Source organism: Podarcis filfolensis (assembly GCF_964270895.1).
Source record: "Podarcis filfolensis genome assembly, chromosome: 13".
NCBI classification, from domain to species: domain Eukaryota; kingdom Metazoa; phylum Chordata; class Lepidosauria; order Squamata; family Lacertidae; genus Podarcis; species Podarcis filfolensis.
The window spans coordinates 17,326,881-17,351,174 of NC_139615.1; the positions used below are offsets into that span (position 1 = coordinate 17,326,881).

At 46.8% G+C, this 24,294-nt stretch overlaps 3 protein-coding genes across 4 annotated transcripts; all 3 read right to left on the minus strand.

Moving 5' to 3' along the window:
* Positions 1–934: 934 nt before the first annotated feature.
* On the minus strand, positions 935–6,980 carry LENG1 (leukocyte receptor cluster member 1). Its single transcript, XM_083582154.1, has 4 exons — positions 6,764–6,980; positions 3,867–4,040; positions 2,851–3,104; positions 935–1,711 (listed from the first exon to the last, which is right to left on the minus strand). Exons 1-4 carry the CDS (start codon positions 6,893–6,895, stop codon positions 1,498–1,500), a joined length of 774 nt encoding a protein of 257 aa, XP_083438280.1. The 5' UTR covers positions 6,896–6,980; the 3' UTR covers positions 935–1,497.
* Positions 4,858–6,757, minus strand: SPOUT1 (SPOUT domain containing methyltransferase 1). Its single transcript, XM_083582141.1, is given in 3 exon segments — positions 4,858–6,143; positions 6,146–6,440; positions 6,442–6,757. Coding segments are annotated over 3 exon segments (1,107 nt in total). The 5' UTR covers positions 6,601–6,757; the 3' UTR covers positions 4,858–5,490.
* A 952-nt stretch (positions 6,981–7,932) lies between the features above and the next one.
* TMC4 (transmembrane channel like 4) lies at positions 7,933–23,626 on the minus strand. Of its 2 annotated transcripts, XM_083582108.1 has the most exons (16): positions 23,182–23,626; positions 21,901–22,135; positions 20,878–21,026; positions 20,616–20,777; positions 19,561–19,646; positions 19,327–19,472; positions 19,085–19,232; positions 17,349–17,522; positions 16,027–16,190; positions 15,143–15,269; positions 14,690–14,787; positions 12,419–12,605; positions 12,104–12,234; positions 10,693–10,848; positions 10,073–10,151; positions 7,933–8,716 (listed from the first exon to the last, which is right to left on the minus strand). In XM_083582108.1, exons 1-16 carry the CDS (start codon positions 23,228–23,230, stop codon positions 8,663–8,665), a joined length of 2,145 nt encoding a protein of 714 aa, XP_083438234.1. In that variant the 5' UTR covers positions 23,231–23,626; the 3' UTR covers positions 7,933–8,662. The 2 variants fall into 2 exon arrangements, with proteins under 2 accessions (XP_083438234.1, XP_083438235.1); XM_083582109.1 differs by lacking the exons at positions 21,901–22,135; positions 23,182–23,626 and adding an exon at positions 21,431–21,860.
* Positions 23,627–24,294: the final 668 nt, after the last annotated feature.

Below are 24,294 nucleotides of genomic sequence, written 5' to 3' on the forward strand. Positions count from 1 at the left end.
GTAGAGAAAAGGGGAGATAAAATGGGGGGGGTGGAACAAAGGGGTGTGAAGAAATCCAATAACCCTGCTTTCTCTTTGTGCCTCTCAGAAGGGGCAGTGACTCAAGGTAGTGATTGTATGTTTAAGGTGGGATGTGCCACATGTTTAAAAGCTGCCCAGAAGAGATATTTTTATATGCCTGTTGTTTTTGCCCATGGAGTTTTCTTGGCAGGGATACTGGAGTGGCTTGCCGGTTCCTGCTCCAGGTGGATCACGCTTAGTCAACACTCTCTTGGGAAATATGTTGGGAAAGATTGAGGGCACAAGGGGAAGGGGACCACAGAGGACAAGATGGTTGGACAGTGTTCTCAAAGCTACAAACACGAGTTTGACCAAACTGCGGGAGGCAGTGGAAGACAGGAGTGCCTGGCATGCTCTGGCCCATGGGGTCACGAAGAGTCAGACACGACTAAACAACAGAAGAGATCTTCCCCCAGTACTACTTGGGTGACAAGAGGGAATGTAGATTTTTGTGTACGCTGAAATTAGCTTCCCCTACTAGAGTTCAGCAGCAAACAGTGCTGTCTCCAGATGCTGAATTACAACTCACAGCAGCCCTGGCCAGTCTGGCAGCTACCCTGACTCAAGGGTTTTTCTAATGTTCCCCCTTCACAGTTGGTGCTTCTATTCCAGTGCTTATTCAGGCTTCTAACTGAGACTCTGGCCTGCATTGCCTAGGACACACGTTCACACATATACAAAAGTATAGACTAATTTTTTTTAAAATGGATGGAAGCTTATTTCCATGCCTTTTTTGTCACGAACTTTAGCATGCATACAGATGTCTTCCCCTACAGAGGGATGTTTTTGTTACTGCCTCCAGGTCCTTGAGCCAATTTGGTGGAAGGATGACACTGCTACTACTTCCTGTGGAGACTCATGAACGCAAAGCACCAGATGTTCTGCGTCCTTTATTACCCAGAATCCATTTCAAAACACAGTAGATACTGACGCATATCCTGCACAATAGATACTGACAGGCTTTGGCCTATACCAGTTTCCTTGAGGAAAACGAAGATGAATAGGGAGAGGTGAGGTCTTGGGAGGGGGCGGGGGTGAAAATAGGCAGAACTTGTTATCCAACTGCCATTGTACATAATGGTCCCAAGGCAGGCAACTGATTGATTGCATAGCTGGTGGAGCAGCCTCTGGCCTAGCCCTAATCTAGAAAACGATAGTGATAAGGTGAGCGTATTACTGAAGCCCACATGCCAAAGTCTTCCTCAGCCTAATCCTGATTACTGTACATTGACCAGAACGTGTCCACGCCCCAGGCCAGGGTATGAATTCAATAAATAATATGTTGCATCGAGCAAGAAGAAAATTATGCATATTCCTCTTGAGGAAAATTGACAGTATCCGTCTCTTGATACTGCAGGATAACATGCTTTCCCCGACAGCATTGCTACTGCTATTGTCTCATTGCAGTGTCTGGTAATATCACGCTTGCACGACACCTCACTGTGGTTCCCAGACCCTCTTTCTTGCCAGTTGCGGGTTAAACTGAGAGTTGTAGCCGCGTTTTCTTTCATCCGTTTCCTCCTCCTGGAGTGGGAGGGTGCCTGCCCTTTGGGCTAGAAGGCTCTCAGCCCGGGCTCGCTCTGCCTTCTCGCGGCGCAACCTCTCCTGGCGCAGTTGCTCCAATGACGATGATGCCGAGGAAGGGGCAAGCCTGAAATGGAAACAAAAGGGTTTAAGAAGAGGAGTGGGGAGCCTTTTTCAGCCCAGAGGCTGTATTGGCAGAGGGCATTCTGGTGGTAGGCAGGCCCAGAGCCAAAAGCAAAAAATATGAATTTCACCTTTGTACACAGTAGACTACCTTTTTTTACACTTACATATCCTCTATCCATCTGAGGCAGCAAAAAATATCAGAGTTTAAGGGTGCAAAGCGGAGCTGACGGAGAAGGATGCAGCCTGGAAAGTCTCAAGAGCCAAACAGAGCCCCAGAAGGATGAGTTTACACCTGGGGCTAAGGTTCCGCATGCCTGGGTTAGAAACTGAAGTGTTGATGGGACCCTGCAAATGTCTGTAATCCTCACCATCCTGCCTACAGGAATCCTTTATTTTGTGCTCTTGTCCTGCTGTTTTGGGAGGCGACAGAGGCTATTGCCAATAAAATGTAGGGGAGGGGACGTAAGTTTAGGGGTAGTGCTGAGGTTCAGCAACATCTGTCAGGCCAAAGGTTCCCCACACCTGCCCTATATTCTCCTTTCAACACCTGACAAAAGAGCACTGCCTGACCAGTAGGGGGCAATACTTAAAGGCTGAACTTCCAGTCCCCCTCCACCACCTTTCTAGGACCAATATCCCACCCTGCAACAGAGCAGGAGTCAATTTTATTACTTTGACAAATTACTATTCAGTTACAGATAGGTAGCCGTGTTGGTCTGCCATAGTCAAAACAAAAAAAAAAAATTCTTTCCAGTAGCACCTTAAAGACCAACTATACCAAGAACTAACTTAGTTACTATTAAGTCTTTTATCTTCGAGAGCTGGATTCTTTGAAGCAGCACAAAAGCAGGCAAACGACCCCCTCACACTCATTGACCTATTTCTTAAGACTTGGCTGTAACTGCTGCTCTGTAAAACTCCCCTTTACTTTATACAAAAGAGCATTTTCCTCTTTTCAGAGCAGCCACCTACAGTTGGGAGGTGCTACCTGAAACGCACACCTTGCATTTCCCACATGTGTGGCTTCCCTCTCCCGCCCCTCCTAAGGGTGGGTGTTTATTGTCTGGGGCGTCCAGTCTCAGCCAGCAGGAAGAAGCAGCAGTGTCCTGTGCTGTGGCCTAGGCTGCTAAAGGAACGCACCTGAAAGCCAGAGTTCCTCCGCTTCCTTTTTGCTCCCGCTTGTCTTTCTTCCCATCTTTCTTGTGGGATCCTTTCTTCTTCCGCAAGTGCCTTTCCATCTCGGCCAGGGGATCCAACTTCCCTTTCAGCTTCTCATCTTTGGCGACGGCCTCACTGCGTTCTGGCAGCTCCTGGTACCAGGGACGACTCGTCTGGGCCTCTGCTGAACTCTGGCCCAAGTACGTGAGGATACCCAGAGCTTTTTCCCGACGCTCCTGGGAGGAGTGAAATAACCCAAAGCAGTGTTACTAGAAGCACTGTTAATGCTGCCTGTGTGAGATTGCTCCATGGACTGTCAACTTACATCCCTATTCCCCCTTTAACAAAATTCAGACCATCTATATTGGGGAAGCCAAAGGTGCTGCTTGACTATAACTCCCATCATCCCTGACCATTGGCCATGCTAAGGCTGATGGGAGTTGGAGTCCCAACAACATATGGAGGGGGTTGTATTGGCTATCCCCAACCCAGATACTACTCTATCCACTTAGCTTCAACAATGTTACAGCATTGGATGCTCCCAGACCATTCACTGGCCCTCACTGCAGTATATTCTTTTCCTTCCAGTGAGTACTTACCCGGCACTTACAAGTACTCAATGAAGGCTAACCCAAAAGGGTGGAAGCTGGAAGCCTATATTTTCTGGAAGGGGAAACACACCGAGCACAAAGGACATGGCAAACCAGGGTTCCATATGTATGACAGGCACGTGGGAACAGATACTTCAAAAATAAAATTCTTTGCCAGATAAATAAACCCCTGAATATGTATGCTACTAGCCCTCCACATTTTGCCCTTGCACAGCCAGAGGGTAGCAAGAACCCAAACCACCCCACACCAACTCTGCCAGAGTTATTTTCTGCAAGTGGGGCAAAGGAGTTCATGCTGCACCCTGGCTGGGTTGGAGCCCTTTAGACCACCAAGTTTGCAGCTGGTGAAAAGAAAGCCTCCACAACAAGCTCCCCTCCTCCCATTACCTTCTCTTGCCTCTTCTCCTCCTCATATTCTTTGTTGCCACTTTCTTCCAACTCTTGAAAGAGATTTAGATGGCGTGAGGGCCTTTCTGAGCCTAAAGCGAGGGTGTCCGAGCTGCTGTCATCACCTCCTGGAGCTGACAGGCGTGCTTTCTTGCGTAGGAATTCAGTCCGGGCCTAGGATCAAAGGAGAAGAATTTGTCCAAGGTGCAATTCCCTGCCCTCCATCTGCTACGATAGCCACCCTGCCCTTTCCTTCCCAGTCTCTTACATTATTCTCTAAAAGCCTGTGGCTAATTGCAAGATAGCCACTTTGCAGTCAAATTAACAATAAATCTATTCTATTACTGGAGACAGGAGTTATGATAGAATAAGACAGGGACGAAGCAAAAATGTTAAGTGTGTGCATGTACTGGGGAACCACTAAGTCCACCACTTTTAAACTCATGTATTTTCACAAAGAACTGGGTGGACAGAAGTCAAGAGCAAGTGTTATAAACAAAAAAAGCAGCAACATGGTATATATACAATACGAACACAAGAGCAGCAACACAAATTCTTGTGGCATTTTAAGACTATCAGGTTTATTGTGACAAACGTTTCTGTGGACTACGGCCCGTTAAATCTGATGTATGAAATGTTATCCATAGTTGGCAGAGTAGCATATATGTACACATTCCTGCCTGGCGTGCTCTGGTCCATGGGGTCACGAAGAGTCGGACACGACTAAACGACTAAACAACAACAACAACAACACATTCCTGGGTATAGAAAAAAATATATAATATTCTATGAAATGCAAGAGGTATCTTATGTCTGGAACACTTCTGTTCCGTGCTCAAATGTATACAGGATCAAGCACAGTGACATTCACAACAATGGTAACTGGTGGTTAACTATTTAATATAGCAAGTTTTGAAAATAGTGTGTATGAATTCAGGTGCTTCATTATACTTGACTTTTATATGTTATATGACTTTTATTTGCCTCCCCCCCAATTAAAACTATTTAATTTAATTCAACAAAATTGATGAACTTGATCCAGTGATACCAGGTTTTTAACACCTGGTAGTCCTTTTTGCTCTAAGTAATTGCACTGCCCTCCACCAGTTGGCAGTATTGCCCACTTTGGGAACCACTGGTTCACACCTAAAAAGGTTTGGCCATTTCATTGATCAAGATACTACTGGAATATTATCACATTAGGTCACACACTTGATACGTTTCTTCTTAAACTGTAGGTATAGCAGTCTTAATTTTGTGGATAAAGTTGTTGCTCCTGTGTTAAACATGAATGTGGTTGCAGCAGATTGCATTTGGGCTAGAGGGCATCATCCCCCAGTCAATCGCCACACTTAGGTCTTCACTGTTTCCCAAGTTTGATGATTCTGAGAAGTGGCAGCTGAGCTAGTCTCAAAGTCCTTCCCCCTTTCCCCCTCTATTTGTGTCTGGATGCTCCAACCTGTTCCACTCTCAAATCATCCAGTGGCAACAGGGAGGTGAGTTTCCTGACCTCCCAACAGAGAGAGAAGATGGTCCGGCTTCACATTTCGGTCTTAAGTTGGCTGGAAGAGGTAAAGATTGATGATGGTCTGCCCGTGTTGGATGCTTGAGTTTCTACTTCTATTCAGAGGCCACCGCCTTTCTTCACTGCTTCGTTGATATGAGGTCTCAGCACCGACAGAGAGATGAGAATTGCTTCCTCAGTCCTGATGATGCTGCCCTTCCCTGGACAGGTACTCAAATAAAAGTCAAACAAGGTGCTTGCATCTGTGACCTCCAGGTTCAGGTCCATGTCCACGCTTGCCTCCAGGCCTTGCAAGCCTCCGAAAACTATCAAAGCATGTCTGAAAGGAGGCAGTGTTGCCTGGTCCACAGAGGTCCCTCGCTCAGAGGTTCCAATGGAGAGATCGTAGCCTTCTTTATACAGGGACTCAGCAAACACAACACTCAGACAGGATGCCAAGCAGACACCGTAGCCCCAGTAGAGCCCAGCAGTTCGAAGCTGGTGTGATGAAACAACCACCCCCTTCTGTGTTTGGCTCTCTGGATTTTTCTGTGGGTTGAGACGCACTGTAACACGAAGGCCTGCCTCCAGCTGCTTATCAATCTGTACCTCTTTTTGCATTCCACAGTTCACAAAGGATCCCCGGCCAGGCTTGGTGGGCCGTGACAAAACCACTCCTTCCCGATACTCTGATTCCTCACCTATCCACACGTGGTGGGGGCTCTTTAAGAGGTTTAAGAGCCCTGCAAACTGGAGGTCCTGGTGTTTGGGGGAAAAGCCTTCCTAAGGTATTGGGGACATTCCAGGCACTGCAGAATCCGGGCCAGCTGCACACAGGCCTGACCTCTCTTCTTGCTCCCTTCAAATTCACCTTCCACCGTCTTTGAATCCTCCCCTTGCTCATCAAACACGTCCATGCAGAAGATGACGCAAATCCTGGCGATCTGCCCAGCAAGGTTTGTCCGCAACTCTGCCGACTGGGTGTTGCTGAGAATGGAGCCCGGAAGGGCGACGCTGACTGTGTAGTTGCATCCTTTATCTTCAATGGGCTCTGCCTTCTCTTTCTGTTTCCTCTGCCACTTCCTGCATCATCTTCTTCTCCAGTCTCCTCAACAGCTTCAGCTCCTTCCATTTCTTCTTCTCCTTCTTCTTTTCCTGCTTCCATTTGCGCCAGTCCATTGTCCTGTCTTCTCCCACCCGTAAGCGCTTCGCCTGGCTTTTCTCCGCCATGTTCCACTCGCCCAACCACCATCCTCATATGTTTGCCTTTTGACATCAATTTAAACTGGTAGAGTAGATGCCTAAAGTACGCGCACGCGCAATGGAGACGTCGCGCAGACTAGAAAAAAGCGCACGCGCAAATCTTCGCGCATGCGCCTTGACGACAACGTACCTCCTGTTCAGCGAGTAGTGCTCGGGCCTCCTTCTTCTGCCGCTGCGCTTCGGCCTCCGCCTCGTCCCGCCGCACCTTGGCCACGTTGTCTTTGTTCCTCACGTGCCATGACTTCTTGGGAAGAATGTTCATTTTGGCTCTTGCTGTTTCTTTCCGAAGCTTCCGCCCTCCTCCCTCCCAGCTTCCGTTTCCGGTGTCAGTCTATTCTCCGGCAATCTAGTCCCGCCCTCTGCTTTTGATTGGTGGGGTGCTCGCGCCGTCTCTGTACGTGCCCCTTGCATCATCTCGCGCCGCTCTTACAATCTGACGGAATGTTGAGTTCGTACTTTGTTCTGATTGGCTCGTGCTCCTTTGGTTCCGCGGCTTGATTGGTGCAGAGTCACACACGGTCGTTTCCGCGACGGCGCCTGAGAATTTATTAGGCTCTGCGTCACTGCATCTAAATCAAACCCCCGATTTCCCGGGAGGTGCTCCGTTCTTGCGACACATTGTTACAAGTCTTCTTCCAATAATAGCTTCTATTGCACGTGTGCCCAGATTACATCAGAAACGGAAAATGACCCCCATTTTAGTCTCCGGCATAAACCGACTACCGCTTATTCTTCATATATTCGAAACAGTCATTTCCCTCTTGCCTCAACACACATTGCATAAAGCTACACTTTTTGAAACGTTTTCAATTATGTGTTATACTGTACTTGAATCCATCAATTGCATGTGAGGCCCTGTGTAGTTATAGGAGGAGGAATTTATTTCTTATACTCTGCCCATCTGACTGTGCTACCCCAGCTGCTCTGGGCAGCTTCCAACAAAATATAAAGGGACAAAACCGAACATCAAACATTAAAAACTTCCAGAAACACGGCTGCTTTCAGATGTCTACAAAAATGCATATTTTTTTAAAAGTCTTTGATATCTGATGAGAGGCCGTTCCACAGGGTGGGTGCACCTACCAAGCAGGCAGTTCCCCTACTTCAGCCACAGTTGTGTCCTCAGCACCAGTATTCCAAAGCCACTCACCATTCATAAATACATTAAGAAAACACAGGTGAACTCATAATAACTACATAATAACTACATTATGGTAAACAAATAAATTTCAATATGTCCCAACTCTTCCTGAACTAATGTGCAAAGTCTCCTTTCTTAGTAGGCTGTCGCCCAATTAAGAAATTGCATAAAATTTTATTGAATATGCATAACATTTACATATATTGAAACATTGTTCCAAGGGGGGGGCATATATTTTTTAGCTACTAGGAACACAGGAAGCGGCCTTCTTCCAAGTTAGTCTAGTGAGTCTGTACTGACTGAACTGTAGCTTTTCAGGTAGGGTTGCCCTATGTCCAACAACTTTGCCAACTTTTCCGTCCAAATTTTCACTGCTTGAAATATGGCAACCCTATTTCCAGGATTTAAGGCAAGATCACACCATTGATCCATCTACCCAGTAATGTCTACACTGTCTGGCAGTTGCTTTCCAGGTTTTAAGACCAGGCTCTTCCCCAGTCCTACCAGGGATGCCAGGGATTGAACCTCAGATATTTTGCATCTACCACTGAGCTATGGTTCTCTGGTTCATTGCAGCATTGAAGTCTTAATTCCCAACAGGTGTTTGTTTCTTGTGTCAATTACATATCTAGCAGCATTTCACTTCAAAGCTGGGTCAAGGATCTGTGTACATGGGACCATTCTGGCACCCATAAAACATAACAATACATTTGTCGTAGAGCAAAATTGGTCAGAGTCCTGTCTATGAAGAATGGTGAAAAAGCCAGGGGATCCAGCATGGAAGAACAGAGCTGATGGAATCTGCAGAATCAATACTGCCAAAATCAGTGATATCCTAACATTCTTTCTGATGAGAAGAAGAGATCTCTCATTATGCATCCATTTGCTTCACTGGCTCAGCTCAGAGATCTGTTTCACCAGGAAAAGTTTGTCCTGACCCTCCTGAGGGACAGAAAGAGAGAATTAAAAACAATGGCATTTATCTCACCATCTCTCCTATACTGCACTGAGTGAAGGAGCCCATATAATCACTAACATTTTTCAGGATTTAATCTTCCTTTTTAATAAAATAAAAAAAAATGAGATCTGCCTTTCTTCTAAGAGGGAGAAGAAATAAAATTCGTCCCTCAACTTTGGAAATGATGGTGAGAGGATGCTACTAGGTTTCCTTTCCCCTCTCCCTCCATTTTGGATGGAGTTCACCTACCACAATTTCTCTCTCTCCCCCCCATCTCTCCCCCCCCCCCCGCAACACACAACCAGGATAGTGATTGGACGGACATCTTTAAAGAAACTGCTGAATAGCAAGTTAGATTATTCTAGCATCACACTGGTTATTGTGGCTGGCAGCAGAGGTTTCCTCCTGATACTGGCAGAAGATAGTAAGTTGAGTCCTAAAAGCATACACCTCAAGTGTCAAAAGCCAGGGTAAGTGTGTGCGGTGGCCTGGGGAAGAGACTTGAGGACCAGAGAGAGGCTTGAAGGGCTGCATTTGACAGATATTTTTCACCTCTGATCTATGCATGTGTAAACTTTATGCAAAGCAGTGTCTTCTCTTTGACTGATGCTTAAGTGGCCGTTGTATTCCCAGCCCTACTATCAACGAAGCCAGAGACTGAATCTCTCCCACTGAACTTTTTTGGTGGCCACTGATAACAGAATTAACAGAGAGGAAATTATCTCAGTTTCCAAAACATTTATCAATGTGTGCACCACACTGTTAATCTCTTCCTCCTCTGAGTCTGCCAATTTGAACCTGTCAACGCTGGATTTGCCCCTTGTATACAATGCCTGGAGGAAAATTTATATCACCAATTCTTAATTGGCTTCCAGGTCGATCCGCACAGGAAGTGACAGTGGAACTCATAGCAGATAAACATCTATATATTACACACCAGGTAGCCAAATTTGCACTGGCAGCCAAGAAGCTCTGTTCCAGCTATGTGAATGCACTCCAATCTTAATTTTTTATGTTGTAAATTTCTTTTGATGTTGTAAACTGCTGCAGGTTACATTTTATGATTTTAGATGAAAGTTTCCTTTTATTCTCTGTCATCCATTGTAAAGACCTTTGGCTATATAGAATAAAATTGATTGAGAGTGGATTGCACTACCCACCCATTCTTTAATTGTGACCCTTGTCAGATGTGGACAATGTGGGATCCTCCAGATATTGTTGGACTACAACTCCCATCATCCCTCACCATTGACCACGCTGGATGGGGAAGGTGGGAGTTGCAGTCCAAACCACCTGAAAGGCATCACACTGGCTATCCCAACCTGTTAGGAACCACTTACCAAACGGAGCTGCCATTTAAGGCCTTTGACCACAGAGCTGTAGGAGTCAGCCAGTGCCTTGAGGAAGAACATGAGGATGCTAGGAAGGTTTAAAAAGAAAAGAGACAGATGAGAGGAGACAGGTGGCAATGGCACTGCAGTTCCCCTGAGACTATACAGGTGAAAGACAGCACACAATGGTCTCTGCCATCAGGGGACCATTGCGCTGTGAGGCTGCTCCCTCCATATCCCAAAAAAAAAAGAATAGCAAGGAGGGGATCAACCAGAGAAGGATCAACCATAGAGAGCTTGCTTCCCCACACAGCAAAAGAACCCCAAAGAACTTTGTAACTTAAAACTAGCAGCTGTGTTTGTTTTTTTCCTCCTCCCTCCCAATTTTATTTCCTTTTGTGCTGTGCTCTTTAGACTGTAAACCTGAGGGGAGGGGCCATCTTACTAGTGATCATTGTAAACTGCCATGCTGGGTGTCTTTTGCACCTTAACAATGGGGTAAAAAGAATTTAAATAAATCAGTGTTTTCCATTCCACAAGACGGACTCTGGACTCAGAAGACCTCTCTCTTTTACTCCTCAAATCCATACCACACTAGCATCCCATTCCGATACCCTGCTCCTTCTCACCTCAATAGCAGGAACAAGGGCACAGCAAATGCTATGGAGCCCACATATCCAAAGAAGTCCCGGGCAGTGCGGGGTAACTCAGAGATAGCACTGCTGACAGTGTTCCACATAGTGGGCTCCCCCCGGAATGGACCACAGGCCTTCGAAGGAGGCAAACTGGAAGAGAGAGAGAGCAGGGATAAAGCGGAAGAATTGGCAGCGGCCGGTGTGAAGGGCAACTTCAAGGTTAACACAAATGAAAAGCATCAAAAGCTTCCATGAAAATATTGCCAGCTTCTGCAGGGCCAGTTGTCTGTTGAAACAGCTACAAGGATAACAATGACCTCCAGCAAGGTGAGGTTGGAAAAGGCTCACTCATTTGTCTCCTCTTTGGGTAGGCTGGATGGCCATCTGTCATGTATGATCTACTTGAGATTCCTGCATTGCAGGGGTTGGACTAGATGACCCCCCAGGGTCCCTTCCAACTCTATGATTCTATTATCCTATGCAAATTGCACTACTTAACTGTCCAACCAAGGCCTTTAAGAAAGAGACTAATCTGACTGATTCAGCAGGTTCCCTCTCATAGATTCTAAGACCACAGACATAAGATTTGAAAGGACCCCATGGGTATCACCCATACTGACCCTCCAAACCCATAACAAGATCTTTGGGGGGGGATGGGAAACTTCAGATCTAACAGCAAAGGGATCCTTGCTCAGTTACTTCTCTCACTCAGATGAGGGAGCAGTATAAAATTGTCTTTTACAGAGCCAGGCCATTTGTCCTTCTAGCTCAGAACTGCCTACTCACACTGACACCAAGCTGTCCAAGATCAGGTGTGGAGAACATTTGGCCCTCCAGATAGTGGAGGACAACATCATTGCTGGCCTTTGGCTAACTTTGCTGGGGATGCTGGGAGTTGTAGTTCAGGAATATCTGGAGGGCAACAGGTTCTTCACCCCTGCTTTAGATGAACAGAGTTCTTCCCATCGCAAAATAATTTTTAAATTGGTGGTTCCAGGCATGATGAGCACATTCTCCAACACTGAGCTGCAGACCCTACCAAGCCAACTGCGTTAATGGTTTCCAAACTCTCTACTTAGCCCTCCATTCTTTATGGAGCAGCCAGTCATTTAGGCTCTTAATTCTCTAATTCTGTCATCATGTCCTTCATTGCAAGGACCTTGGTCATTGACTGCCCATGTGCATATCTTGTAAGCCACATAGTGTTGGTTTTTCACTATACTTTGGCCAGCCCTTCTGGGTTTCCCTTTTCCAGAGGCGGGGGCAAGCAGTTTTGCACAAAGGAGCACATTAAGTCCCCACAGTCAGATTTAAGACACAAGATGTGCCAGCAGCGAACAACAATTGTGGCTGCAAATAGCTATTGGGAGGCGGTTGGGTTCAGAGGGGGTGCATTTATACTTACACAAACATGCTGTAGAGGGCAGGGACACAGGAAATAGCCAGACCCAAAAGCAAAACCAACAGGAAGAAGAAGTTGGAGCTGGAGGCACGAAACGTCCGTTCGGCCGGACGACAATTGGCATAGAGGGTTAGCTGGAAGGAAGATGGAAGAAAATGTAAAAGAGCTCAGGAGACCCTCCCGCTGTGATCCTTGAAGGCCTGACCAGATGGCGCACTGAACTAAGTGTGCCACTTAGAACATGTCCCAGAATCCTTTGCAACTAAGGTTGCCCAGTTCATAGCCAGAGAACATTCATAACTTTTAAATGAGGGTCACCTTTTTCAAGTAGAAGACTACAATATACTTGATGGTATTGAGTACAGGCAGCAGGGGGCAGAAAAGAACCCCCGTCCAGCACAGGGTCTGCCCATACACCAGGTCCAGGACATTGCCAGGCACCACAAACTCCTGCTGCCCCCAGAATTTCAGCAAGCGGCAGGTAGGGAAGGCAGTCACCAGCAACCTAGAAGGCAAAGAAAAGAAGCTGAAGGCAGGCATGGATCCCACAGGCGGCATCTGACACCTGCAGCCCAGCCACAAATACGTGCTCTTCTGTTCCTCCAGTCATTCATTCCATTTATACTACAGATTTCTTCCAGAAAGCTCAAAGTGGCAAATAATGGTCCACCCCACACCTCCTTTTATTCTTGCTGCAACCCTGTGAAGTAGGTCTGGCTAAGTCCAAGTGTTCTTCAACCTTGGGTCTCTCAGATGTTGTTGGACAACAACACCCATCATCCACAGTAAGTATAGCCCATGGTCAGGGATGACAGCAGTTGAAGTCTAGCAATATTTGGGAACCTAAGGTTGAAGAAAACTGGGAAAGGGCTGTATCCAGTGTTAGTCCTACTCAGAGGAGACCCATTGAAACTAATGAGCATGAATAACTTAATTCATTTCAGTGGGCCTACTCTTGAGTAGAACTTAAGTTGAAGATAACAACCTGTGTGATTGGCCCAAGGCCACTGAGAGTCATGGCCATGGTAGGATAGGAATCTAGGTCTTCCTAGGTCTTCCTAGCAGGTAGAACATCCTACCTGCTACACCACTGGTGCCCAGGACTCTGTTGCTATCATAGGAGCCAACTCCTAGGGGCCAAGTTCCCTCTGAGCACCCTAAAAAAAAAAAACATTTGAGGGGGCTGAGCTCCCGCAAAGTTAATGGGCACTGCCATTCAAATGATGTATGCACACAGAGTATTGTGATCGTGAGGTGAGCCTCCCAAATATTTTATTCAAGTTGGCACCCTTGGTTGCTATACACTCAGCTAGGCTTGCATCTTCCCAAGGGTGGTGGTGGGGAATGGTTTTATTATATAGTATGCTAATTATTCTGAAATGTATACAAGTTTTAAACAGCACTGGCGGGTACAGGAACTGAGGCAGGGATGCATGCTAGGAAAACGCCATTTTCATACAAAATACTAAAATTGCTTTTGAGCCTTTCTTGCTTCAGATTTTCGGAGCCTGAGTGGATGAGGTTAGTGTGGGATAGAAGGGCCTAAACATCAGCATAACAGATGTGGGGAGTGGGAAGAAGAAACAAAAACAAACCAACATTATTGTTTGTATTTTAATTACTCTGTGTGGAAAATCACGCCATCCTAAACGCATGTGTTCAAAAGGCAAGTCCCTCTGGGTTCTGCAGGGCTTACTCCCAGTAAGGGTATAGGACTGCAGCCAAAGTAATTTATTACATGACACAAACACAGGGATGACATCAAGTCTGATGGTGCATTCTGACTCCTGTCTTGGGATGTAGCAGACTTTATTATTGCTAGTTTTATTTCAACAGAGCTCTATCTCATAATTTAAACATGAAAAGAAAATAATAATGAGGGGAAATCAGTAATGGAAGCTCCCCCACTTCTCCCCTTATAATTAGGAAGCAATTAAAAAGCTGTCATCGGGCAATGTTATTACCATGCTGAATAGGAAAGGGGGGGCAAGGAGGAAGTTGCTACTTAAAGCCACAGTAACCCTGAAGAGCTTCAATAGCATTTTGTTAGTCAACATAGAACAGGTTGGTGCTGTAACTGCATTTTAAATGAAAGAAAGGCAGAAAAAGCAGGTTTGAAGAAAGACAGAACAGCACAAAAGCAATGTAATACAGTCAGAGGGCAACAATGTTGACTTGATTCCACAGAGTGAATCCACTGGATTCAAGTGAGGGAATAATAGACAGTATGGGAATTCTTGGTGTGGAAACAATCTGTTCTTAGCTGGCAGGCCAAACTAAACGCATACATAGGAAGGAAGGAAAAACACAAAAGCTGTAAGCTATAAGCCCCACCACCAAATTAAACAAATCTCCAAACCAAGTGATTTAATGCTGGCCATGTTATTATACCAATGCTCTGTGGGAAAGCACATCAGATGGGGAGGCACTTGTTCCATTGGGGCTGGTTGTAGTGGGGTTTTTTTAGCATATGGTCCATGGTGTGTCAATGGTATTTTATAAACACTGGGAGTCGTTTTGAGGACTCTAGTCAAAGGGTGGGATATAAGAAAGCAAGTAAACCTAACATGGGGTGTATCAAACACTTACTTTCTTGGAAACTCCACAAACAGCATGACAAGCAGCATGACAAGCAAGTCAAAGATCATCAGCCGGTACATTTCCTGCCCCACAGAGGTCTCCCAGCACTGGAAGGACAGGAGGGAAAACACTCAATATTTTTATCTTATTTTATAACTATCTATTTCCCCTCTGCTCCATTCAAAGAGCCCCACAATTTCTCTCCCATATACAGTAATTGAGGAATCACAGTTGAGAACAGCCCTTTCTCTAAGCTACCTAAACTTTCATATCATGGTTCCTGATCCCTACCCTGCTGGACAAAATTCTGCCCCCGCAAGGGAACGACCACCTCTTGCAGTTGCCAGCTGAATTCTAGCTCCTCTTAGGGAACGAAGGCATCCCGATTTCTAGCCCACTCATTCTCCACCCAGAGAACTCAGGAGTCTTGGCTCCAAACCTCTTGTCTCCCTCTAACCTCACCGGATGGAGATGATTGTTATAGCCACATTTCTGACACTCAGGGTTCTGTAGATCTCCACCACAGGTGATCTGGCTCCAGAGAGAAATGAGAAGAACCACCAGGCTTGCAAGACGGAGGAAGACGCTCCTATCAGTCAGAAAGATTGATATGTAGGTTTGCCAAGTGACCAGGGAAAGTGGGGGGTGGGTGGGGGAGAGATGGCCTGTTCCTGGTCTTCTAAAGTTCAAGGCCTCGCAAATCTAGGTAAAGCTGCAAGAGTTCCATCAGAAACCCTGGAGAGCTGCTGCCAGTCTGTGTAGACAGCACTGAGCTAGATGGACCCATGGTCAGACTCACAGTATGATGCAATTTTGTTATGTTCCAGCTCTGTTGGCCCTTGCTGCCTGCAGCCTGAATGAGCCTGATGCAAAATGAGAGCATGAACTGACCGTCTGCCCCACTCAGGGCCTAGTCTCAGGCCCCTGAAGCCAACCCAGCCCTCAACTAGTGCCTGACTTCACTAGCCAGGCATGATCCCTGGGCTATGATGGCACAGTTCCTGCAAAGAGAATTCAGGAACTGCAGGAAGCAATGGCTGACAATGGAGATCTCACAGAAATATTGTAAATGGCACCCATTCTGTGACTTACTTAGCATGATTGTTAATCTGGCCCTGGCTATGATTCAGAACAGAGCTGAAAATAATTCAGGGGCTACTGTGATCCAGACAGGCTCCCTACTGTTCACTAAGGGGAACTGATGGCCTTGGCTCCCACCCTATAGCCTGCGTAGCATGATGCTCAATCCAGTCCTGTCCGTTACTCAGAGGTGGAAGCTACAGGTGCCTCTGCAAGAGGAGGCTGGTGTGTCCCAGGCACTCCCAAGGACTCAGCACTTCCTGTACCTGAGAAGCGTGATTTTGATTTGGAAGCTGAGCGGGTATTTCTCTAGCTGAACAATGATCTCAAAGATCATTGGGACAATGAGGTTGGCAGCTGTGATGACAACCGACGGGAGATAAGCCACCAGAAGCTCCAGGACAAATTGGCCTTTGACTTGAGAGTCTGTCTGCAGAATGAGAGAGAAAGAGAGAGGTTAATCTGGGGGCATGATGGCTGCAGTGAGAAATGGAACAAGGTTTGTATCTGCCTTCTCCGAGAGTGAGAAACCGGGCTTCATACATACAGAACTTCAACAGGCAGGTAGTGAGGCACCGATGGGCAGAGCTATGCTGGCTGAATTTCTGCCTGCTGTGCAGCTGTTAAAGACACAGAGCCATTGCAAGCAGAATCTCAGTCCATTCCCCCACCCCCCCACCCCAGTACTTGGAATGCTCATCTAGATAATGGGAAGGCTAGTGTTGAGCATAGCTGTCAACTGTCCCTTATTTGGCGGGAAACTCCCTTATCCCAGCGCCATGTCCCACTGCTGTCCCTTATTGATGATGTCCCTTAAATATCCCATGTTTCAAAGGAAGCAGCTCCTCTCCCTCCCTCCCTGCCGGCCAGGGAGAAGAGAGGCTCCAACTGTGTTGCTTGGCTGCGTTGCTCACCCAATAAGGAGTCTAAGAACGACTGGGGGGTGGAGCTTGCATGCCTTGTGCCCGGCCGCGTTGCCTGGGGACTCACCTTTGCTCAGCGCTTCCCAGCAGAGAGGTGACGGTGGTTTTCCTTGCTGCATCCCCTTTGCCGGGTTGCTGCGCTGTAGGAACCACTGCTTGAGGCTTCATTTGGCTGCTGGCTGGGCTTTCTGCCTTTGGCTCGGAGGGGCTCAGAAATTGAACATACCTGTGCCTGAAAAATCCCTTATTTTGGCTGCTGATCCCTTATTTTTTAGGCTGCTGGTCCCTTATTTTCAAATCTGTAAGTTGACAGCTATGGTGTTGAGTCAACCCAGGAATATCACCCACATGCCTCAGCTTAAGAACATAAGAAGAGCCTCCTGGACCAGTTCAATAGCCCACCTAGTCCAGCATCTTGTTCTCACAGTAGCCTGTGGGAAAGTAGCGAGCAGGATTTAAGCACAAGAGTGTCTTCCCTCCTATGGTTTAAAGCAACGAGTATCCAGAAGCATTTTTGCTTCTGACCGTGGCGACAGAGCATGGCCATAATGGCTAATAGCCATCAATAGCCTCTCCTCCATTAATTTGCCTAAACCTATTTTAAAGGCATCCAAGTTAGTGACCGTCACTGCCTCCTGCATGTGAAGTGAGAGCCATTTCCTTACCCCGCCCAGAAGTGACTGGGAATATGTCGCTGCCAGGTAGATGCAGTAGAAAGATCCTCCTAGCAGACCCACAACCAGAATATTGAGCAACCCCCGGAGGACATAGAGCCTGGTGCGCTGTGCCGTGGTCATCTCTGCCTGGCGCCTGCGAACTGCCTCCTCTTCTAGATCCATCTGGAGATGGGGAGGAAGAGGTGAGAAAGAGACCCTTGAGCACCCTAGGGTGTTGGGTGGGGCAGGGATAAGCAGTGTGCATCTCCTGTGAGATTATTCCTATCCAAATCTTCATTTGTTCTGGATATTAGTTAACTCCAGGGACCAAAAAAAAAAAAAAGTCATCAAAGCGCTTGTTCTCTGTTTTGCTTGCAAGTCTTGTCAAAAGCTGAAATGCAATTAGCAGCTTTCAGCTGTCCCACCCCGCAGCACAGGGGGGAAAAGCAGGCTGAAATCCAACAAAGCCAGATGCAGATGAAGAAGATAGATGCCTCTGTTGAATTTCTGCCTGCCATTCAACTGCTAAAAAGCAGTGCTTCGATGGGGAGTTAAGAAGGCAAATGTACTTAACGTTGCCACCTTTTTGGTGAAGCTCTGGTAGCTTTTAAACAACAGCAAGCTAGGCAGAAATTTCAACAAGCATAGTATGCAGCATGCAAAGTAGAACTGGGTAGAAAACTGCACCTGTTGAATTTCACCCTCTTGACAGAGCTGCTGAAAAGCACTGGAGCTTGAGGGGATGTGGGGTGGGTGATGGCAACCCTAGCTGCCATTTTTAGTGACCAAATTACTGTAGTACTGGAGTTATTTTGCCTAACAAAGTTGGTGGCTACTCACCAGCTTTGTTAGGCAAATAACCCCAGAAGGAACAGTTGATGTTTCATCAGCTCGAGTGACTCTGGGAGGAATCTCTCTCCAGTTGTCTGGGGAGGCACCCATTAGACCAGGAATGAGGAGCCTTTGGCCCTCCAGATGTCATTGGACCCCAGTTCCCGTCAGCCTTGGCCACTGTTCATGCTGGCTAGGGCTGACAGGAGTTGGAATCCAACAAAACGGAGGTGGTGGCATAGGTTCCCTGAAGCAGACTTCAGGAAAGGTGACAAATCTCTAGTTGAGGGTAGCAGGCAAAGAACAGTTTGTCACTGGAATTAGAAAGAGATAGGATCAAGCTACATGTGACGTGGGAATTCTGGGAGATGAGCTTTGGGTTTCCTCCCATTAGAGCTGGTGCAAAGCAGGTGAGGGAGGATCTAAGCCAAAGGAGGAGAAAACCTAATTAAGCCCACCAGGTTCCCCATTTGGCACACCAGGCCGTTTCAGCCAAGCCACCCTACTTGCCCTGTGTCTGACATCATGTGTGACATCACTGTGATGTCAGGTGACTGACAGATGGGTGGTGCTGCTCACCTGTCAAAGTTGGTCCACAGTGGGTGGAGGAGATAATGATCTATCCCAGGCATAGGCAAACTTGGCCCTCCAGATGTTTTGGGACTACAACTCCCATCTTTCCTGACCACTGGTCCTGTTAGCTAGGGATGATGGGAGTTGTAGTCCCAAAACATCTGGAGGGCTGAGTTTGCCTATGCCTGATCTATCCTGACGGCCAGATCCAGTTCCCCATCCTTGTCTACATCTTTGCCTGAGGCCATGAGTAGACCTTGTACTAAACCCCTGAAATCAAATCCTAAGTGCCAACTAGCACGCCTCAAGCTCCTTTTTCTGGCTTGCCTGCTTTGTCTTACCCGCAGTTCGTAGCGAATACTGTTGTGCTTTAATTGCGCCGCCTTGTGCTCTACCAGGCCAAAATCCCAGCCGGCAAAGACTTTGTTGCTGTAGGATCCGAGGGAAGCATCTTCACTAACCAGGCTACGTTTGAGGCAATAGACTGATCTATGGAAGGTGGATAGGAGAGAAAGAAAAAGGTGATTCCTGGAGCTGTAGTTCTGTCTGGGGTGTGTGGAAGATGACTTGAAGTTGCCCTCACCTCCGTACAATCCACATCAGGGAGAAGTGGAGGTAGAAGAGTGCTGTCAGTACATACGCCAGGGGGCAGTTGTACGAGAAGCCGATAAAATTGACGGCTGAATTTTGGTAGTAGCCATAGAAGAGGTAGGTGAGCTCCATGAAACTCTGTCAGGGAGAGAAATGAACACCAAGTCTGAAAATGGGTCACTGCTGCCGCCTCCCACAGTTTCTTCTTGGGGATACAGCCTCTCACCTTGCCCGACAGAAGGTCCATTACGTAGGAAAAAAAGCTGACCAAGCCTCTGGGTGTGGGGTTGTAAGCCAGACAAGCTTCATTCACTGAAAGGGAAGAAAGAAGAGATCATTGTCCCTGTTCCATTCCCATTCCCACAGAATCAAGGAGTCCTGAAGCCTATTTCTCTCTAGCCTGTTAGACCCTGTTAATCTCTTGGTGAACCCAAGAGTCCTGGGATCCGACAGGGTGGAAAGGGAGATACTTCGATCTGCTTTAAGAATAGGGCTGTACCTTCTGTGGATTTGGTAGATAAGTGCAATATCTCACATATATTCCTGGGGACGGAGGATCTGGAGAAGCTCAGCTTCAAACTTTTAGATATAAGTGCCTAGCCCTTAGTGTCACAGAGATGTTTCCATACTTTCCTACTACTCCTTTTCCTCTATGTCATCACCTTCACACATGCACACACAACAGATGTCTGCTTCCATTATTTCAGATCTAAATCAGAAAAACTCAAGAAATAATGGAGAACAAGGTAACTATGTGGAAATTTAATTAGCATTTGCATAATATATTTTTGAATGCAAAAATAAGGTCTCTTTGTTACAGAGTTTGAGGGGTGATTGTTTTATTTGAGTGCAGCATAACGCATTCCTGCCTAGGGGCTCAAAAAATAAATAAATAACAAGACCAGGACCAAAATATTTGAGCTTGTGGTACACCTTTTCTAATAAAATTAGTTCCCTTCCCTTCTACAGAATTGGTTCCTAAAGTCTGTGATTCAACCCTCTTAGCTCCATTCCCCTTCCCAGTGGGGTGTAATTTTTTTAAATTTTTATTTTTTTACAAGCATGACAGGCTTAGAAATACACCAGGTCACACACCACAGAAATGCTGTGATGGAGAAGCTACACCTGTTTAACTTCTGCCTCCTACACAGCTGTCCAAAGCACAGGAGTCCTGTTCGAAGAGAAATGTCATGCCTCAATAAACCTTGGAAGCCCAGCTCCTGCTGAAGAGTTAAATAACTCCTTACCTTAATCAGGATCCCTCCTTACTCAATGGCTTACCTAAACTGCTGTTCTGGTGACTTGTCCGATTGAGCGACAAGGCTTCAAAGGCCGCATTCGGAGCAATCACAAACCCTGCCACCAGCAGGGAGGCAACAAAATTCATCAAGACCAAAAAACGGAGAAAGTTAAAGTAGGACTGGATCCCTGTTCCAAACTGGCCTGTGCGGAGAGAAGATGACAAGTCGGAGCCCATGAAACACAAAACATGTCCTACTCTGTCCCCCTCGCCACTAAACATTTAAGAGCCCCTTCCCCATACCTCCAATGTGGCGAAGCGTGCTCCTCCACATCTCCCCATAGGCGACCACTGAGCTTGCTTGGCTCCTCACACGCCGGAGCGTCCTCCGCTTCCACACATGCCAGAGCTCATAACCACTCAGCCTGCTGGCTGCTTGCTCCTGCAGAACTCTTGAAAAGGGGTGGAGGATCAGGGAGGAGGAAAAGAGTCCAGGGAACCTCAGAGCGTTGACATGACATGAACTAATACAACACCATATCTCAAAATGCTATAAAACGCTGCCCCTCAGCTTCTCTACATGTTAATTAATTTTCCACACAAACATGACACGGAGGCCACATCCACACAGCAAATGGCTTCTCCTAAAGGACCCTGGGAACTGTAGTTTCCTCCACAAAGCACTTCCCAACATTTCCCAGTGAACAAAGTGCAGTTCACAGTTATTTGGAGAAAGCCGTGTGCTTCAAATGGATGTGGTTGTGACCTATAGATTAAGCGTTAGTTGCTGTGCAGCACCCTCCAGTCAAAACACGCCCCTCCCCTTGCAACCCGTGTCCCCCACAACTGGGCACACCTGTCTTTTAGAAGAAATTCATCAAACACTTATTCTCTTTCCCAGATGTTCTTGCTTCCCTTTTCTCTACCCCATAAGAATGTTTGGAAAACCTGGGGTCTTCTTTTCCTGTCAGGGGCTGTATACAGGTGGTGGGGAAGGGCCAGAGAAAAAAGGTTTGGTCAGAACCACAGGTGGGCGGGGCCATCTCCTTTTTTTCTCCCTCTTTTTCTGTCACCCCCATTTGCTATTCAGGGTGCTGGGAATTGTAGCTCTGTCAGGGGGTAGACTACAGTTCCCATGATTCTTTGGGGAGGGGAATGTGCTTTAAATGTTATGGTGTGTATGCAGATAAGGTCAACATCTACATTAAATTAAGCTGAGGGTTGCATGTGCCCTCGGGCCACAGGTTGCCCAAGCCTGCAGCACCTCGGGTTTTCTGAGTATCAGCCCTCACCCCCTTCTCAAGGACCCAGGCATCCTGGCACTACCTGAGCTTCCGTTTCTCCTCAAGGCAGAGGGGCAGCTCTTTCAGTGGCTTGCTGTCTTCCTCTTCCTCCCCTCCTACAAATTCTGGGACAAGTTCCTGAGGGTCAACCTCAGATTCGGATGCCCCCTCCCAAGCAGCTCCCCAGGCCGCTGCCTTGTTGCCACGGAAACGCAGTGTCTGGTTGCTTGGCAGCTGGAGATAGAGAGATGGTGGGCCATGGCGACCCCAGCTGGACCCTGGAGAGAGGAAGCAGAATAAGACAGGAGGCATTCATGGCTCAGGAAGCAGCAGCCCATTTTCAATGCACCCTGCACCAGATATCAATGCATGCATATAGAAAAATCCAACATACTATCTAGGCGCCATTGGTAGGCAAACTAAGGCCCGGGGGCCGGATCCGGCCCAATTGCCTTCTAAATCTGGCCCGTGGACGGCCTGGGAATCAGCGTATTTTTACATGAGTAGAATGTCTTCTTTTATTTAAAATGCATCTCTGGGTTATTTGTGGGGCCTGCCTGGTGTTTTTACATGAGCAGAATGTGTGCTTTTATTTAAAATGCATCTCTGGGTTATTTGTGGGGCATAGGAATTCATTCACTCCCCCGCCCCCCAAAAAATATAGTCCAGCCCCCCACAAGGTCTGAGGGACAGTGGACCGGCCCCCTACTGAAAAACTTTGCTGACCCCTTCTAGGCCACACTGACACCATACATTTAAAACATTATGGCACCACTTTAAACAGTCATGGCTTCCCCAAAGAATTCTGGGAACTGTTAAGGGTGCTGAGAATTGTTCAGAGACCACCTTATTCCCCTCCCATGGCTACAGTTCCCAGTTCCCTGTGAAGGAGGATTGTTAAACCACTAAGGGAATCGTAGCTCTGGGGCTGTTATTATTACCATTACATGCCCTTTACTAGAAGGTCCCAGATTCTATCTATATGCTCGTTGTCAAGTTCCACAGCATCTCTCCTTAAAAGGGCCTGATATGTTTATACCACCCCCTCCCTCAAAAGTCGATCATAGTGAACCAGAGGTTCCCCAACTGCTGATGAGTTTTCCTCAGAAGTCTTTTTTTTTTAAAGTGGCCCTGCAAATGGAAGCTGATTCCATTCTCCCACTTTCAAATACACTTTTAATTAAATCGCAGAAGCACACAATGCTTCCAGATCAGGCGGCGACAGTGGTAGAGTAACAACAGATTTCAAAAGCTAGAGGATTTTTGTGACCAGTCAGTCCCAGATCAAACCAGCAATCTATAGGGGGAAAAGCCCACCACGTACCTGCTTTGTATTCTCTCCTCTCATAACTGCTTTCCTGGCTATCGCCCATGGCTGCAGGTTGTATTTCTCTAGTTTCTGTTCAGTGCACTTTACTCTTGCCAGTAGAAGGAACAAGGAACAAGGAACTAAGACAAGGCTGGGCATGGATTAATGATTTCTCCGGATAGCTTGTCCCATGAACAAAGGCAGTAACTTGGCAACAAACAGACCTGAAGCCTAGAAGCAGTAGCAGTGGCAAAGAGATGTTTATCTTTACCACAATACCTTTTAAAAGTGGTATAATTGCCTCTGGAATAGTGTGTGTATGTTGACCCTTTGGAAACACTTTTTTAAAAATTTGATCAAAATAGAAATCAGGCCGTTTGAGGTGCTATGCAGTCTCAAACCTGGGTGTACCACTCCACAGGAAGTTGACAAGCATGTGTTTGTAATACATCTGTTTGCTGTTTTGTCACATTCACACATGACGCACTTGAGTGTGTATACAGTGGTACCTCGGGTTAAGTACTTAATTCGTTCCAGAGGTCCATACTGAACCTGAAACTGTACTTAACCTGAAGCACCACTTTAGCTAATAGGGCCTCCCGCCGCCGCTGCGCCGCCGCTGCATGATTTCTGTTCTCAACCTGAAGCAAATTTCTTAACCCGAGGTACTATTTCTGGGTTAGCAGAGTCTGTAACCTGAAGCGTATGTAACCTGAAGCGTATGTAACCCAAGGTACCACTGTATACTCTTTAAGATGTCGTAAGGCTTATGTCTAATCAAATAATGTGCGCAGCCGCTTTCGGTCTTTTAATAGTAAAGTCACCAGAAGGGTCCTTTAAAAAGCACACATATCCACACGGCATCGTCTGACATGGAAAAGGTGAAGCTGCAGAGGCTTCTGATACTGATAGAAGTTTGTGGGGATTTGGTTGAACAGTAAGACTTGTGATGAGCTGATTTGAACTGGAAAGGCAAAACAGCAAAGGATTCTGGGATTACTGCTGCTTATGCATATAAAAAGTGAGATCTGGCTGCAGCGAGGGCTGGACCATTAGAGCAAATGGGGCACTGCTACACCATCTTCAGTCTACCCTCAGCCCCACCTGCCTGTCTTCCTACTTACAGCC

What these genes read in the sequence shown, in the direction of transcription:
- LENG1 (XM_083582154.1), bottom strand. Translation starts at nt 6,895, where the DNA reads ATGAACATTCTTCCCAAGAAGTCATGGCACGTGAGGAACAAAGACAAC. An exon ending in CACTACTCGCTGAACAGGAG is followed by an intron (nt 4,041 to 6,763) that starts GTACGTTGTCGT and finishes CTTTGATCCTAG; the next exon opens with GCCCGGACTGAATTCCTACG. An exon ending in GGAGGAACTCTGGCTTTCAG is followed by an intron (nt 1,712 to 2,850) that starts GTGCGTTCCTTT and finishes TTTCCATTTCAG; the next exon opens with GCTTGCCCCTTCCTCGGCAT.
- TMC4 (XM_083582108.1), bottom strand. Translation starts at nt 23,230, where the DNA reads ATGGGCGATAGCCAGGAAAGCAGTTATGAGAGGAGAGAATACAAAGCA. An exon ending in GAGGAGAAACGGAAGCTCAG is followed by an intron (nt 21,027 to 21,900) that starts GTAGTGCCAGGA and finishes CCCCTTTTCAAG; the next exon opens with AGTTCTGCAGGAGCAAGCAG. An exon ending in TGGACCTTCTGTCGGGCAAG is followed by an intron (nt 19,473 to 19,560) that starts GTGAGAGGCTGT and finishes TCTCCCTGACAG; the next exon opens with AGTTTCATGGAGCTCACCTA.